Genomic DNA, 14,829 nt, shown 5'->3' on the forward strand with positions numbered 1-14,829 from the left:
TTTTTGAGCTTGCTGCTTTTGAGGTAGAAAAACTGCAAAGTTTAAATGTTTAAAGAAGTGCTAATAACTTCTACAGATTTACGCAACGACCGTTTAAATACCCTGAACTCAAGAAAATGGAGTAGAAAGCAAAAGCCGGAAGAGACACGTGTAAGAACAGAGAAATATAAAACCTTAAATCTTTTTGAGTTGCCTGAATCCCGGTTGACATCATTTGGAAATACTTCTTTCTAGGTTTGTCCAAAGCCTTTGCATTGAACCCACCAGCCTGCATCTGCCTTCCACTCTGCTTCTATCTACTTCTTGTCTAAATCTTACATGAGAGATGGGCAAAACTCAATTCCTCTTTCTCTTCTAATGCTTTTGTTATCGGGGGGCGGGGGAAGGGTTGGTGTCTAAGCCCAGTTGTAACCCATACGGAATTATTTTCCCTATGGCTATTTGTGTGATCCTCTGAAAGAAACCTTACTAGTCTGACACACTGAATTCTAATTAATTTCTGCAGCAAGTTACTCTGTCTTCTTGAATGATAACACTTGGTCTAACAACCTTTTACATACGTTTAAATGTGTTGGTTTTTTTTCCGTTACTGCATTTTTGGTCTTTCTGTGAACGGTCCATGAGGAAGGAGTAGGTCTGTCACCAAGAACATCAATTGCCATGTGAGCAAAACACTGATTTTATGTGGGATCTCTTTGATGACGTTTCTATGAGACATAAGGATTGTGTACAAAGTGTGATCTCTAAAGAAATAAAACAAGCCCCGAATCTTCTGTCTTATTATTTTAGCTTTTGGCTTTTCCATGCCGCTGTTTCCTCCTTTTTAAATGATCTAAGAAGTTGGGAAAAGAAGGGAGATCGGGCTTTTTCTTTTTTTTTAGAGCTGCAGAATGGCTGAAATGGAGGTACTTCCGGCAGAATTATTTTTAGGGTGTTCTTTTTTGCTGCTTTTACAACCTGATAAAAATATGCCTGGTCTGTCCCGGAAAACCAAGAAAACTTATTAAAAAAGCCAGCTGGAAAGTTGCTCTTTTGTGAGCTTCAGCTGAACTTTTGGATGCTGCAGAAGTCTGTGTTAAAGAATGAACTTCTGTCTTGTTTTCTTTTTCACATGAAGTAGTAAAAATTTAGGTCTCAAGACCTCTTTCCCTTTCCCGTCACCTCCTCCCAAAATCTCATACAACATGATTTCTGTTTGGTTTTTGCTCTAATTAAACACGAGGGTCTTAGGAAGCTGCGTAAACCTTGTCACTAAGCGTTCCTAGGGAGATAAAGCTTTAAGTGCTTTAATTTGTGTGGTTTAATACTGTCTCTCTGTCTTCCAGCACCGAGCCCTTGGATGCGTTCGCCCATGGAGACGCCTTCCAGTGAGTCCAGTAAACGACGTCGTCTTTACCGGTCCATCAGACGGTGTCCGGCTTCTTCCTGGGGACACCCGAGAGTCTTCCCGCGGAGGTGAGATCTCTGGGTGGAAAAGAGAATTGATCATAGAATCACTCAGGTTGGAAGGGACCTTCAAGGTCATCTAGTCCAACCATCAACCTAACTCTGACAAAAAAAACCATCACTAAACCATGTCCCCCAGCACCATGTCAACCCGTCTTTTGAACACCTCCAGGGATGGTGCCTCAGCCCCTTCCCTGGGCAGCCCATTCCAAGGCTTGATAACCCTTTCAGTGTCAAAATTTTTCCTAATGTCCAGTCTGAACCTCCCCTGGGGCAACTTGAGGCCGTTTCCTCTTGTCCCATCGCCTGTGACTTGGGAGAAGAGACCGACCCCCCCCCGGCTACACCATCCTTTCAGGGAGTTGTAGAGAGCGAGAAGGTCTCCCCTCAGCCTCCTTTTCTCCAGGCTGAACGCCCCCAGCTCCCTCAGCCGCTCCTCACAAGACTTGTTCTCCAGACCCCTCACCAGCTCCGTTGCCCTTCTCTGGACCTGCTCCGGCCCCTCAATGTCTCTTTTGTTGTAAGGGGCCCAAAACTGGACACAAAAATAGTCCCTGAAGGATAAGGCAGTGCTCAAGTAGGAGAATTATTGGCTGTGTGCAATGTCTTTCAGCACGAGGATCAATCTACCTCTCCTGCCTATATCTACACTGATTCTTTCGCTGTCTTTTAAGGGTGCACTGAGTGGCTCCCATTCTGGGAACAGAACGGGGGGGAAGTTAAAGGAAAAGTGGCAAGATATTCCAGCAATTGCTAAACAAGGGAGCTTTGCAGTGGCATGGATTGCCTCCCACCAGACCCACGAAACTCCGGCTAGCCGATGGAACAATGAAGCCGATGAGATGGCCCGACTTGCCCCCTCGCAAAATGAACCAATAGGGGAGAATTGGGAACGACTTTTGGAATGGTTACATGTGAAAAGGGGGCACACTGGGGCAAAAGATCTGCATGGAGAAGCTCAAACAAGAGGTTGGCCAGTCACCCGAGGAAATTGTCAGACTTGTATTCCAGCTCGTGGCCGATGCCGCGCGCCATTAGGAAAACATCCTCTTAGGGAAGACCCACTACGTATTCGAACGGGTGAAGGACTGTGGGGTGCCTGGCAAATAGATCACGTGGGTCCATTCCCAAGATCTAATGGAAAATATTATGTACGAGTAGGGGTAGAAATAACATCAGGCCTAGTGCAAGCCGAGGCTTTTCCCCGTGCCACAGGAGAGAACGCTGTTAAAGCCTTGCAACTGTGGCTTAGTACCCTTCCTAAGCCTCAGGCAATTCAGTCGGACAATGGCTCTCACTTTACAGCTAAAATTGTTCAGGACTGGGCCAAAGAGAAAGGAATTCAATGGGTATTTCACACTCCGTACTATCCTCAGGCTAATGGAACAGTGGAACGTACTAATGGCCTCCTCAAACCCCATGAATCAGAGTGGGACAAACAGCCTTTCGGAAGCTGTTGCCCACGGTAACAGCCGGTGGGGGGTGAATGGATGCCCCAAAATTACAGCCTTTAGCCCACAAGCTCCTACCATAGTCCCAACAGCTCCTGGCCCAGACCACCCCAGTAAACCCTCGCATTACCCTGGACAACCAGTCCTGGTGGAACTACCTACGATAGGAGCAGTTCCCCTAGCATTGGGTACACCCCTTAACAAATATACCTGGATTGCAAAAGATGCCCTAGACAAAGAATACAAAATTAATACTAGATGGACCGTCCCATCTTTTTAGTATCTGTAATCCCGCTTCCCGTTTTGAACCGAGGATGGCTTTTCTTTCATCTTGTCTTTCCAGGAACAGTCCACCAAAAACCAAAGACTCTACTGCAAGCTGTACTGAAGATATATGTAGGCTTTAATGCTTTAATCCTTTGCATCGTATTGGTACAATTGCTTTGTTTCGCTTATGCTTTTAGGATGTATTGTGTATCATCACAGAAACTGTTTTGGGCAACTCTTTACCCTTAGCTCTTGGGGAAGCTGTAGCCTCATAGATGTTACTGAATAGAAAAATGAGTTTGTGACGTTAGGGACCTCTGTAGCCCGGGCATTCAACCTCACTAATTGTTGGGTGTGCGGAGGACCACTTGGTTCAGCGACCTGGCCGTGGACCTCGGTCCCTGTTTCCCCTAATGGCTAGTGAGCAATTACAGCGAAGAAAAAAGGGACATCTGTTGGGAAGAAGAAAGCTCACCATCTCCTTGGCCAATCCGATACCCAGCTCGAGGCCAATACTGTCTGAGCCGCACTCAACCAGGTGGTACCTTTGTAGGGATCAGCACTTGTAATTGGACCTTCACACGTGGGAATCACGCGTCTCCCCCTAATGATCTTTTTGTGGTATCCGAAAGCAATTTAACTTCACTGCCAAAGGTCCTCGATAGGTTTGGGTGAATGAATCGGGGCACGTGAAGCTGTTTTCTGGCTTCTGGTCTCCGGTAAATATAACTGTCCACACAGACTGTTGGTATACACCAGAAAAAAACATAAGTTGTAACTGGAGGAATAGCACGGGTGCTTGGTGTTGCAGTGTTATAGATAGAGCCCACCATTCCAGTCCATGGCAAAATTTGGCATTCCATACCCCTTTAGGATTGAGTAATTCGACCTATTTTTCAGGTGCCCTAGACTCCCACTGGTCTATTTGAAAATGGCACCAGAGCACCGCAAGGCCACTATTGGATCTGTGGACACCATGCACACGAAATGCCACCAGCAAATTGGACAGGAACAGGTTACGTTGGAGGAATCCACCCTTTGTTTGTCCTCCTTCCCGAAAGCGGTGGTAATGATCTAAGTGTTAAGCTGTACGATGATCTCACACGGAATAAGCGATCTATTGACACCAGTCTGACACCTGGAAGTAGCCAAAAATGGGGAAAAGATGGCTGGTCCCCCGCAACAAACCATTGAACATCACGGGCCAGCCACCTGGAATCCTACTGAGTTAATTAGCGGTGCTCGAGAACCCATCTATAACCTAAACCGCATAATTCACCTTCAAGCTGTTTTAGGAATCGTTACTAACGAAACTGCTCGCGCCCCAGATCTGTTGGGGGGCCAGGCCACGCAAATGCAAACCCCAATTTTGCAACACCACGTGGTTCTCGACCACCTGCTGGCTGAAGGAGGAGGTGTTTGTGGTAAATTGAATGACTCAAATTGTTGCTTAAAAATTGATGATAACGGCCAGATTGTCAAACAAATAACCTCTGGGATAAGAAAGTTAGCCCACGTCCCTGTCCAAACCTGGAAAGACCGGGAAATTGATCCCTTTTCCTGGCTTCTAGGAGGTCCATGGGTCAAACGAATTCTGTTCTACTTGCTGTGTGGAACTGCAATGCTTTTCTTCTTACCGTGTATAATTCCGTGTTTAATACGATGGATTCAAAGTGCGGTACAAAATACGGAGTTTGTACCTACTGTCTCCCCTAACGGCGTGAAGTGTGTACGGGCCGTCCCAGAACCTGTTTCTTTGCCCCTAAATATTGTGTAAACTCCTGCCTAATTCTCCCTCTTTCCCTCCCCCCTCCTCACCCACCACGGGTCCTGAAGAACTCCTCGGGGACCTTCGAGCCGCGGGGTGGATGTAAGAGCCCGACAGATCGATAAGATGCCTCAAAGCCCGCTCGCCGCAGGACTTCTATCGCCGGTGTACCCATAACAAAGGATTTGTGTCCTTGGTTCTCAAAACTCTACCCTGTTTAACCCAAAAACTTGCCTGTTTCTCAAGGCCCAGCGCTGCTCACGAGGCAGAGGCAGGGCAGGGGGGAGGGGGCTCGTGCAGCAACCGTGTGGGACACCGATGGGATGAGCACAGTGGGAGACAGTGCCAAAAGCCTTGCTGAAGTCAAGGTAGATGACATCTGCTGCTCTCCCCTCATCCAGCCATCCAGTTATAACGTCACAGAAGGCTATCAGACTGGTCAAGCATGATTTACCCTTGGTAAATCCGTGTTGACCACGTCCAGTAACTTCTTGATCTTCAACGTGTTTGGAGATGACACCCAGAACGAGTCTCTCCGTTATTTTCCCAGGGATGGAGGTGAGACTAACCGGCCTGTAGTTCCCTGCGTCCTCCTCCTCGCCCTTTTTGTAGACTGGTGTGATATTTGCCTTCCTCCAGTCCTCAGGCACTTCACCTGTTCTCCAAGACCTCTCAAAAATGACGGAGCTGGCTGTGTGACAGAACTCAGAGGGTCATAATTAACGGAGCAGGGTCAAGCTGGAGGCCTGTAACCAGCGGTGTCCCCCAGGGGTCAATACTCGGCCCAGTCCTGTTCAACATATTCATCAATGACCTGGACGAGGGGACAGAGTGTATCCTCAGCAAGTTCGCTGATGACACCAAACTGGGAGGGCTGGTCGACACTCCAGAGGGCTGTGCCGCCATCCAGCATGACCTGGACAGGCTGGAGAGCTGGGCAGAGAAGAACCTCATGAGGGTCAACGAGGGCAAGCGTAGGGTCCTGCACCTGGGGAGGAAGAACCCCAGGCACCGATACAGGTTAGGGATGGATCTTCTGGAAAGCACTACTGAGGAGAAGGATCTGGGAGTCCTGGTGGATAGCAAACTTTCCATGAGCCAGCAGTGCGCCCTTGTGGCCAAGAGGCCAACGGGATCCTGGGCTGCGTAGGGAAGAGTGTGGCCAGTAGGTCGAGGGAGGTCATTCTCCCCCTCTGCTCTGCACTGGTGAGGCCACAACTGGAATACTGCGTCCAGTTCTGGGCTCCCCAGTTCAAGAGAGACAGGGAACTACTGGAGAGAGTCCAACGCAGGGCAACAAAGATGACTGAGGGATTGGAGCATCTCCCTGATGAGGAAAGGCTGGGAGAGCTGGGGCTCTTCAGCCTGGAGAAGAGAAGGCTGAGGGGAGACCTTATCTGTGTTTACAAGTACCTAAAGGGTGGGTTGAAGGAGGATGGAGCCGGACTCTTTTCAGGGGTTCCCAGTGACAGGACGAGGGGCAACGGGCACAAGCTGGAACATGGGAAGTTCCATCCAAATATGAGGAGAAACTTCTTTCCTGTGAGGGTGGCAGAGCCCTGGAACAGGCTGCCCAGGGAGGGGGTGGAGTCCCCTTCCCTGGAGATCTTCGAGACCCGCCTGGATGCTCCCGAGCGATGTGCTCTGGGCAGCCCTGCTTCAGCAGGGGAGTTGGACCGGATGGTCTCTAGAGGTCCCTTCCAACTCCGACAACTCCGTGATTCCGTGACTGTCACATCGATGGGCCCCGCTACGGGCCGACAGGGACTATAAATGACCGTCGTGCCCCACTGCAGTGGGGGACCCCTCCCCACCACCCACCCTCACCAAGGCCTGGGAGTCACGGAATGGGACCGGGACCTAACATGCCCCCCCCCCCCGCCTTTTCCAGTGACCCCTCCCAGCCCCTTTACCCCCCGCCAAGATGCAACAGCCCCCCCGCACCTCCCCCCCCCAAAGCCTACAAGGACAGGCGGGTGCTCTCTGAGACCCCCCCAAACCACCCCCAGCACCACTAAATACTTCCTGACGCGCCTGAATGCCCCCAGCCCCCCCAAAGTCCCCCACAAACCCCCTCAAAGCCCTGGAGCCCCCCCAACCCACCCTTATGTTCATCTCTCAGCCCCTCAGACCCCCCCAGGCTCATCCCACCCCTCCCCCCCAGACCCCCCCTTTATGTTCATCTCACAGCCCCCCCCAAGGTCGTCGTTCCCCCCCCCAGCGGCTAAAAGATGCCCTCGACCACCCCCCCAAACCCTTTATTATTAAAATAAATCACCCGTTTCAGCTCTTTGACTGTTTTTTTTGTTTCAATTAACTTTATTTTACTTTATTATTTTTACATTTTTATTTATTGAAAAAAAATCCAATTGTTCAATCCAATTGTTCAATCCAATTGTTCAATCCAATTGTTCAATCCAATTGTTTTTACATTTATTTCAGAGCAGCGCTCGGTGGCGGCAGCAGCGGTCCCCTCGCAGGGCGCCGCCATTTTCCCCCGGGACACGTGAGCGCGAACAACCAATCAGCGATGGGGCAGGAAGTGGCGGGGGTTACTTCCGGTTGGGGTGGGCCGTGCCCACCACGCACTGGTTCACCTGAGGGAGGGGGAAGGGGGGGGGGGTGTTGTGGGACCCCCCAGAACGGCCCTTGGACACCCCCCCCCCCCCCCCCAAACACCTTCCCCTTCTCCAACAGCTCCAACCTCACCCAAATCTACCCCCCGCCCTCCCAAAATAGCCCCCCCCCCCCAATCTACCCCTTTTCCCCCAAAACAGCCCCCCAGCCCCAAACCTACCTCCCGTTGCCCCCAAAACAGCCCCCCCTTGACTCCCCCCCCACCCAAACAGTTCACCCCCAAATCACCCCCTGCCCCCAAATCTGCCCCAGTCCCCCCAGTTACACTCCTCTGCGCCCCCAACCATCCCCCCCTTCCCAAATCATCCATCCCCCCAAAGCCATATTAATGCCCCCCCCACCCCCCCGAAAATTTCCCCATTGCTTGTTTCCCAAATTATCCTTGAGCTCCCCCCCCTCCCCCCCTCCATCCAAACCTCCCCCCCCCACCTTGCTGGCGAAGCGCAGGGAGTTGAGGGTCTCAGAGAAGTTCTCCTCCAGGGGGGAGATGTTCACAAACATGAGCCTGGGGGGAGTCGGGGGGTGTGGGGTGTCAAAGGGGCCCCCCCAAACCTCCCCCACCCCCAATAACCCCAAACACCTTCCAGCCCCCCCACATCCCCCTCACAAGCCTCCCCCCCAACAAGCCCTAGCCACAAAGAACCCCCAAGCCCCCCCACCCCCAAAACTCCCCCCAGCCTCCCCACCCCCCCCCACACCTCCCCCAGGCCCCCCCAAACCTCCCTCAACCCTCCCACCCCCCAACCCGCTCCGGCCCCCCCCAAACGACGCTCCATCTCCTGCCCGTGGAGCTGCTCCCCCAGCTGCCAGTGTCGCCTCCACGTGCAGGTGCTCCTCTATCACCTGCAGGTGCTCCTCTATCACCTGCAGGTGCTCCTCTATCACCTGCAGGTGCTCCTCTATCACCTGCAGGTGCTCCTCTATCACCTGCAGGTGCTCCTCTATCACCTGCAGGTGCTCCTCTATCACCTGCAGGTGCTCCTCTATCACCTGCAGGTGCTCCTCTATCACCTGCAGGTGCTCCTCTATCACCTGCAGGTGCTCCTCTATCACCTGCAGGTGCTCCTCTATCACCTGCAGGTGCTCCTCTATCACCTGCAGGTGCTCCTCTATCACCTGCAGGTGCTCCTCTATCACCTGCAGGTGCTCCTCTATCACCTGCAGGTGCTCCTCTATCACCTGCAGGTGCTCCTCTATCACCTGCAGGTGCTCCTCTATCACCTGCAGGTGCTCCTCTATCACCTGCAGGTGCTCCTCTATCACCTGCAGCTGGACCTGGGGGGGGAAACGGCCCCCGGGGGTGGGGGAGAACAGCCCTCGGTTAACACAGGAGGGGGAAAGACTGGCTCCGCAGGGGTGGAAAAGCAGCCCTGGTTGGGGGGACGCACACACACAGAAACCAGCCTCGACTGCGGGGTGCTGAGACAGCCCCGCTCCCGGGTGGCGCTTTGGGGCTGAGAGCAATCGGAGCAGAAAACCACCTTTTTTTTTATTTTTCTCCTCATTTTGCTGGAGGAAAGCAGGGAGATCTCCCCCCTCCATGACCCACCTCCCTTTCCTGCAGCGCGGCCGCCAGCGCCCTGGCCTGCCCTTCGGCCTCGGCCACCGCTCGCCCCCCCTTCCTCCACCTCCTCCTCCAGACGCCGCTTGTCCTCTGCCAAGCGCTGCGCCTCCCTCTGCCATTGATCTCTCTCATCCCGGCAGCTCGTCAGCTCCTTCTCCGTGCTCCTGGGGGACACGCACACCTCGTGTTAGGGGGGGAAGTGACACCTCAATTCCCGGGGTGGGGGGCGGGGGGGGGGGGGTCTCACTCCAGGCGGAGGGTGAGGAGGGTCCCCTGCTGCTGCTGTTCCTGCAGCTCCTTCTCCTGCTGCTCCAGGCGCTGGCGCAGCTCCTTCTCCTGCTGCTCCAGCCCCGCTCTCACCCGGCGGCTGTCCCCCAGCGCAGCCCGCAGGTCTGACACCTGCCCCTTCAGGTCCCGGGGGGGCGCTTGGGGCGGGTGGCAGCGGTTGGTGCTGCTGGTGGGGCACCTGTGGGGACATCGGGGGGGTTGGGGGCACCAGGGGGACATCAGAGGGGAGACAACTGTGGGGGACACTGGAGGGGTTGGGGATATGAGGGGACATGGGGGGGCACTCGAGGGGACACTGGGAGTTGGGGGCTCCAGGGGGACATCGGAGGGGAGACACCTGTGGGGACACGGGGAAAATGGGAGAGGGGCTTGGGGACGCCAAAGGGGCGCCTGTGAGGAGGTGAAGAGGGACTTGGGGAACACCGGGTGACATGGGAGGGGTGGCCCCGGGGACACCAAGGGAGTTGGGGGACACCAAGGGACTGGTCCCATCACTCACCAGGCCGTGGGGCGGCTGCAGCAGCCAGTTGAGGGGCTGGGAAGGGACACGGGGAAGGGACACGGGGGAAGGGACACGGGGGAAGGGACACGGGGGAAGGGACACGGGGGAAGGGACACGGGGGAAGGGACACGGGGGAAGGGACACGGGGGAAGGGACACGGGGGAAGGGACACGGGGGAAGGGACACGGGGGAAGGGACACGGGGGAAGGGACACGGGGGAAGGGAGGGTGGGCTCCCAGTATGGTACTGGGACCAGTGCCACTCCCCCAGCCCCAGTCCCTACTCCCCTCCCCAGTTCCCCCCCCCCCAGCCCCAGTCCCTACTCCCCCCCCCCAGTTCCCCGTTACCTGCCCTGCCCGCCGCCCCCACGCTAAGGGGCAGGAGCGGGGCGCAGCCGTCGTCCCCCGCGGTCCGGACCCGTTTCCGCTCGGGCGCCGCCACCTTCTCCCCGGCGGGGGCCGGTCTCTTCCCGCGGGCTGCACGCACCGGCAGGCGGGAAGGGCCCGGCTCCGCCATCGCCTTCTCCTCGGCGGGGTCCATTCTCCTGTCGGGGGCTGCACGCACCGGCCCAAGGGAAGAAAGCGGCCCCGGCCCCCGGAGCGCCCCGCGCCCCTTTGAATAGCCCGGCACCGCCCCGCCCCGCCCCGCCCCCGCGCGCGGCTCTCCGCCAATCGCCGCTCTCTCGCCGCCTCGCCCAGCCAATCGGCTGCCAGAGGCTGCCCCTCCTTTTGCGTCACGTGATGCCGCACGGGCCGCTCCCGCCAGGCCCGACTGCCGGCGCGGGGCGTGGAGATAGGCGTGGCTTGGGCGACGGGGGCGGGGCCTGGGGCTGGCGGAGCAGCGGGAGGCGGAGCCGTTGGGGGCGGAGAGATAGGCGGGACTTGCTGGAGGGAGGCGTGGTCTGATTTTGGCGGAGCGGCCGGGGAATGGGCGGTGGGGGCGGGAGAGAGGGGCGTGGTCAGCGCGGCGGGGGCGGGGCCTGGAGCTGGGGGCACAAGCCGAGCCCCGGGGGTGAGTTGGGGGCGGGGCCTGCGCGGCGGGGGCGGGGCCGGGGCAGCCCCGGGGTGGGGGGGGGCCGGGGCAGTTCGGGGAGGGGGAACGGGGCGGGGGGGGCAGCGCCGTGAGGGGGGGGGGGGGGGCAGCGCCGGAGCAGCCCCGGGTTCCCCCTCCCCCGCCCCGGGGCTGGTGCCCGCGGGGGTCCCCGGGGTGGGGGGGGGGGACCGGTGCCGCCGTCCCTCCGCGCCCTCCCTGTCCCCCCCGCTCGGCCCCGCCGCCGCCGGTAAGGGGGGGGGCCGGGACCCCGGGACACCCCGCGCCCCGCCGGGACCCCCCCGGTGTCAACCCCCCCCCCCCGGGGCAGGGGGGCTGGGGAGGCGACCTCCCTGGACGGGACCGCCCCGCTGCCTGCGTGAGCCCCCCCCGACCGGGACACCCCCCTCCCAACCGGGACAGCCCCCCCGTCCCCCAAATCGGGACCCCCCCGAGCGGGATACATCTCCCCCCCCCCAAACCCGGGGAGCTCCTCCCGAAACGGGACCCCACTAAACCGGGACACCCCCCCCAATCCGGGACACACCCCCCAGCCTGGGAGGGGCCCCCCCAAACCGGGAGCACTCAAAACGCACCCCCCCCCGCCCGCAAACCGGGACCCCCCCCATCGCTGTGTGAGCCCCCCCCCGGACCGAGACCCCCTCCGATTGGGAACCTGCCCTCTCCCCCATTCCTCCATGACCCCCCCCAGGCTGGGACACCCCCCCCCCCAAACTGGGAGCCCCCTCCAATCCAAGACACCCCCTCCAAACTGGGAGCCCCTCCCGTTCTTCCCTGAGCCCCCCCAGTCCGAGACCCCCCCAAAGTGGGACCCCCCCCAGTCCTGCATGGGCCCCCCCAAACTGGAAGCCCCGCCTATTACTCCATGAGCCCCCCCCCCCAAGATCTGGACCCCTCCTCAAATTGGCACCCCCCCTCAGCCCCATTCCTTTAGGGGGGGGTCCCCCCAAATCCTGCCCCCCCCCAATCCCCTGCGTGAGCACCCCCAGATTGGGACCCCCCCCAACTGGGAGCCCCCACGTCCCAGCATGCCCCTCCCCCTGCCCCCACTGCAAGCCACCCCAAACTGGGACCCCCCCAAACTGGGACCCTGCCCCCATCCCAGCATGCCCCCCCCCCTAAAACTGGCACCCCCCCAAACTGGGAGCCCCCTCCAATCCAAGACACCCCCTCCAAACTGGGAGCCCCTCCCATTCTTCCCTGAGCCCCCCCAGTCCGAGACCCCCCCAAAGTGGGAACCCCGCCCAATCCTGCATGAGCCACCCAGGCTGGGACCCCCCCAAACTGGGACCCTCCCCCCATCCCAGCATGCTCCCCCCCCCAAACTGTGAGCCCCTCCCAGCCCCATTCCTTTGGGGGGGGGGGGTGGTAAATCCTGCCCCCCCCCATCCCTCTCCCCCGATGCATTTTTGGGGGGGGGTGTCCCTAGCTGGTGGTCACTCAGCTCCAACCCCCCCCCCCCCAACAGGCACCCAGGATGTGATGGCGAGCGAGGCGGGGCCCCCCCCCAGCCGCGCCCCCCGCTGCCCCCCCCCCAGCCGCCCCCCGCTTTTGGGAGGGCCAGGACGTTCTGGCCCATTGGACGGACGGGCTCCTCTACCTGGGCACCATCAAAAAAGTGGGTGCCCGACCCCCCTAAATGCCCCCCTCCCCCCAAATGGCCCCTCCCATTTTAACACCCCCCCCCCTTTTTTTTTTTGCCCCCCCCCCCCCCCCAGGTGGACACAGGGCGCCGGGGCTGCCTGGTGCAATTCGAGGATAATTCCCAATTCCTCGTCCTTTGGAAAGACATCAGCCCCGTTAAGAGCCTCCTCCTAAATTAATGAACCTTCCTTTAATTAATGAACCCCCCCCTCTCCTTTAATTAATTACCCCCCCGTTGTTAATTGCCCCCCCCCCCCCCCCCGCTAGCGGCAGTGCCGGGTGAGGAACAATCCTGCTGCGTCTGCTCCGGCCGAGCCCTGAACCCCGAAAACCTCCTGGTTCGCTGCGAGAAGTGCGGCCATGGTGAGTGTGCCCCCCCCCGCACCTATTCCGGGGACACCCCCCCCCAAAATGTAACAGCCCCCCCCCCCAAAGCCTACCACCAGCAGTGCCACCTCCCCGCCGCCCACCCCGCCGGACCCTGGATGTGCCGCCGCTGCGTCTTCGCCTTGGCCACCAAGGTGAGCCCCAACGAGGGGGAGGGCGAGGGGTGTTTTGGGGGGGGGGCACCACACGGGACGCCCCCTCCCCTTCATTTGCCTCCCCCCCCCCTTCCTTGTCCCCGCAGAGGGGGGGGGCGCTGAAGAAGGGCCCCCAAGCCAAGGCGATGCTCAGCATGAAGGCGGTGCTGCCCTACCAGCTGAAGACCCTGGAGTGGGACCCCCCCCACCTCTCCAACCGCCAGCAGTGCTACTGCTACTGCGGGGGGTCCGGCGAGTGAGTACAGACCCCCCCTAACCCCCCCCGCTTTGCAATTTCGGGGTGCCCCCCCCCCCTTAAATTAATTAATTAATTAATCCCCCCCCCCAGGTGGAACCTGAAGATGCTGCAGTGCCGGGGCTGCGCCCAGTGGTTCCACGAAGCCTGTACCCAGTGTCTGAGCAAACCCCTGCTCTACGGGGACCGGTGGGTCCGGGGGGGGGGGCAAGGGGGGGGAAAAGGGGTGACACCACCCCCACCCCCCCCCTCCGGCTTCCTAATGGGGGGGGACACACTGTTAAATCCCCCCCTCCCCCCCGCTTTGAAATTCTTGCCCCCAGGTTTTACGTCTTCGAGTGCTGCGTCTGCACCGGGGGGGTCGAGAGCGTCCGGCGGCTGCCGCTGCGGTGGTGAGGGGGCGGGGGGGCCCCAACTGCACCCCCCCCCAACTGCACCCCCCCCAACTGCACCTCCCCCCCCCCCCAAATCGCACCCCCCAAACTGCACCCCCCGGCATCCCTCAATCTGCAGCCCCCAAACTCCACCCCACCCCCCCAGCACCCCCCCAATGCACCTCCCCCACCCTGTACCCCCCCCCAAACTGCACCCACCCCCCCGCACCCCCTCATTTTTGGGGTCCCTCCACCCCCCCTCATTTTTGGGGGCCCCCCCAGGGTGGACATTGCCCCCCCATCACCCCCCATTTTTGGGGGTTTCCCAGAGAACCGTTCCCGTCATCACTCTGTATTTTTGGGGGCCCCTCCAGGACACCCTTCCCTCCACCCCCCCTGATTTTTTTGGGGGGCCTCCCCCTTATTTTCGGCCCCCCCCCCAGGGTGGACATCGCCCACCTCATCCTCTACCACCTGAGCGTCTGCTGCAAGAAGAAATACTTCGACCTGGAGCGGGAGATCCTGCCCTTCACCAACGCCAACTGGGACGCGCTGCTGCTGGGGCCGGTACGGGGGGTGCCCGCACCCCAAAAACCACGGGGGGGGGTCGGGGAGGGGTGGTCTCACCCCCCCTACGCCCCTGCAACCCCCCCCCCCCCCCCTGCAGCTCGCCGAGACCCCCAAAGGGGAGCGCTACGGGCAGCTGCTGGGGGCTCTCAGCGCCCACAAGGACAGGTGGGTGCCCCCCTCCGAACCCCCAAACCCCTCCTGACCCCCCCACCCCCCCAGCACCCCTAAATCCTTCCTGATGCCCCTGAATGCCCCCAGCCCCCCACGAACTCCCCCCAAAGCCCCCCAGACCCCTGCCCCCATGTTCGCTTCTCAGCCCCCCCAGCCCCCCCCCTCCCCCCAGGTTCATCTCAAAGCCCCCCCCAAAGCCCCCCCTCCAAGCTCCCAGCCCCTCCCAGACCCCCTAAAAGACCCCCCCCGACCCCTCCAAACCACCCCAAAGGCCCCCCCCAGCCCCCTCCCCAAACCCTTCCTCCTCCCCAGGTTCATCT

The 14,829-nt window shown here is 59.2% G+C and overlaps 1 protein-coding gene across 1 annotated transcript; it reads left to right on the forward strand.

Moving 5' to 3' along the window:
- Positions 1 to 2,865: 2,865 nt before the first annotated feature.
- On the forward strand, positions 2,866 to 14,540 carry LOC141476075 (PHD finger protein 1-like). The gene is made up of 11 exons (XM_074164691.1): positions 2,866 to 2,898; positions 7,710 to 7,734; positions 12,512 to 12,591; positions 12,692 to 12,779; positions 12,891 to 12,980; positions 13,053 to 13,138; positions 13,246 to 13,394; positions 13,488 to 13,583; positions 13,718 to 13,786; positions 14,212 to 14,335; positions 14,436 to 14,540. Exons 1-11 carry the CDS (start codon positions 2,866 to 2,868, stop codon positions 14,538 to 14,540), a joined length of 945 nt encoding a protein of 314 aa, XP_074020792.1.
- The last annotated feature ends 289 nt before the right edge of the window (positions 14,541 to 14,829 follow it).

This window comes from Numenius arquata, chromosome 28 (genome assembly GCF_964106895.1).
Source record: "Numenius arquata chromosome 28, bNumArq3.hap1.1, whole genome shotgun sequence".
NCBI lineage: Eukaryota > Metazoa > Chordata > Aves > Charadriiformes > Scolopacidae > Numenius > Numenius arquata.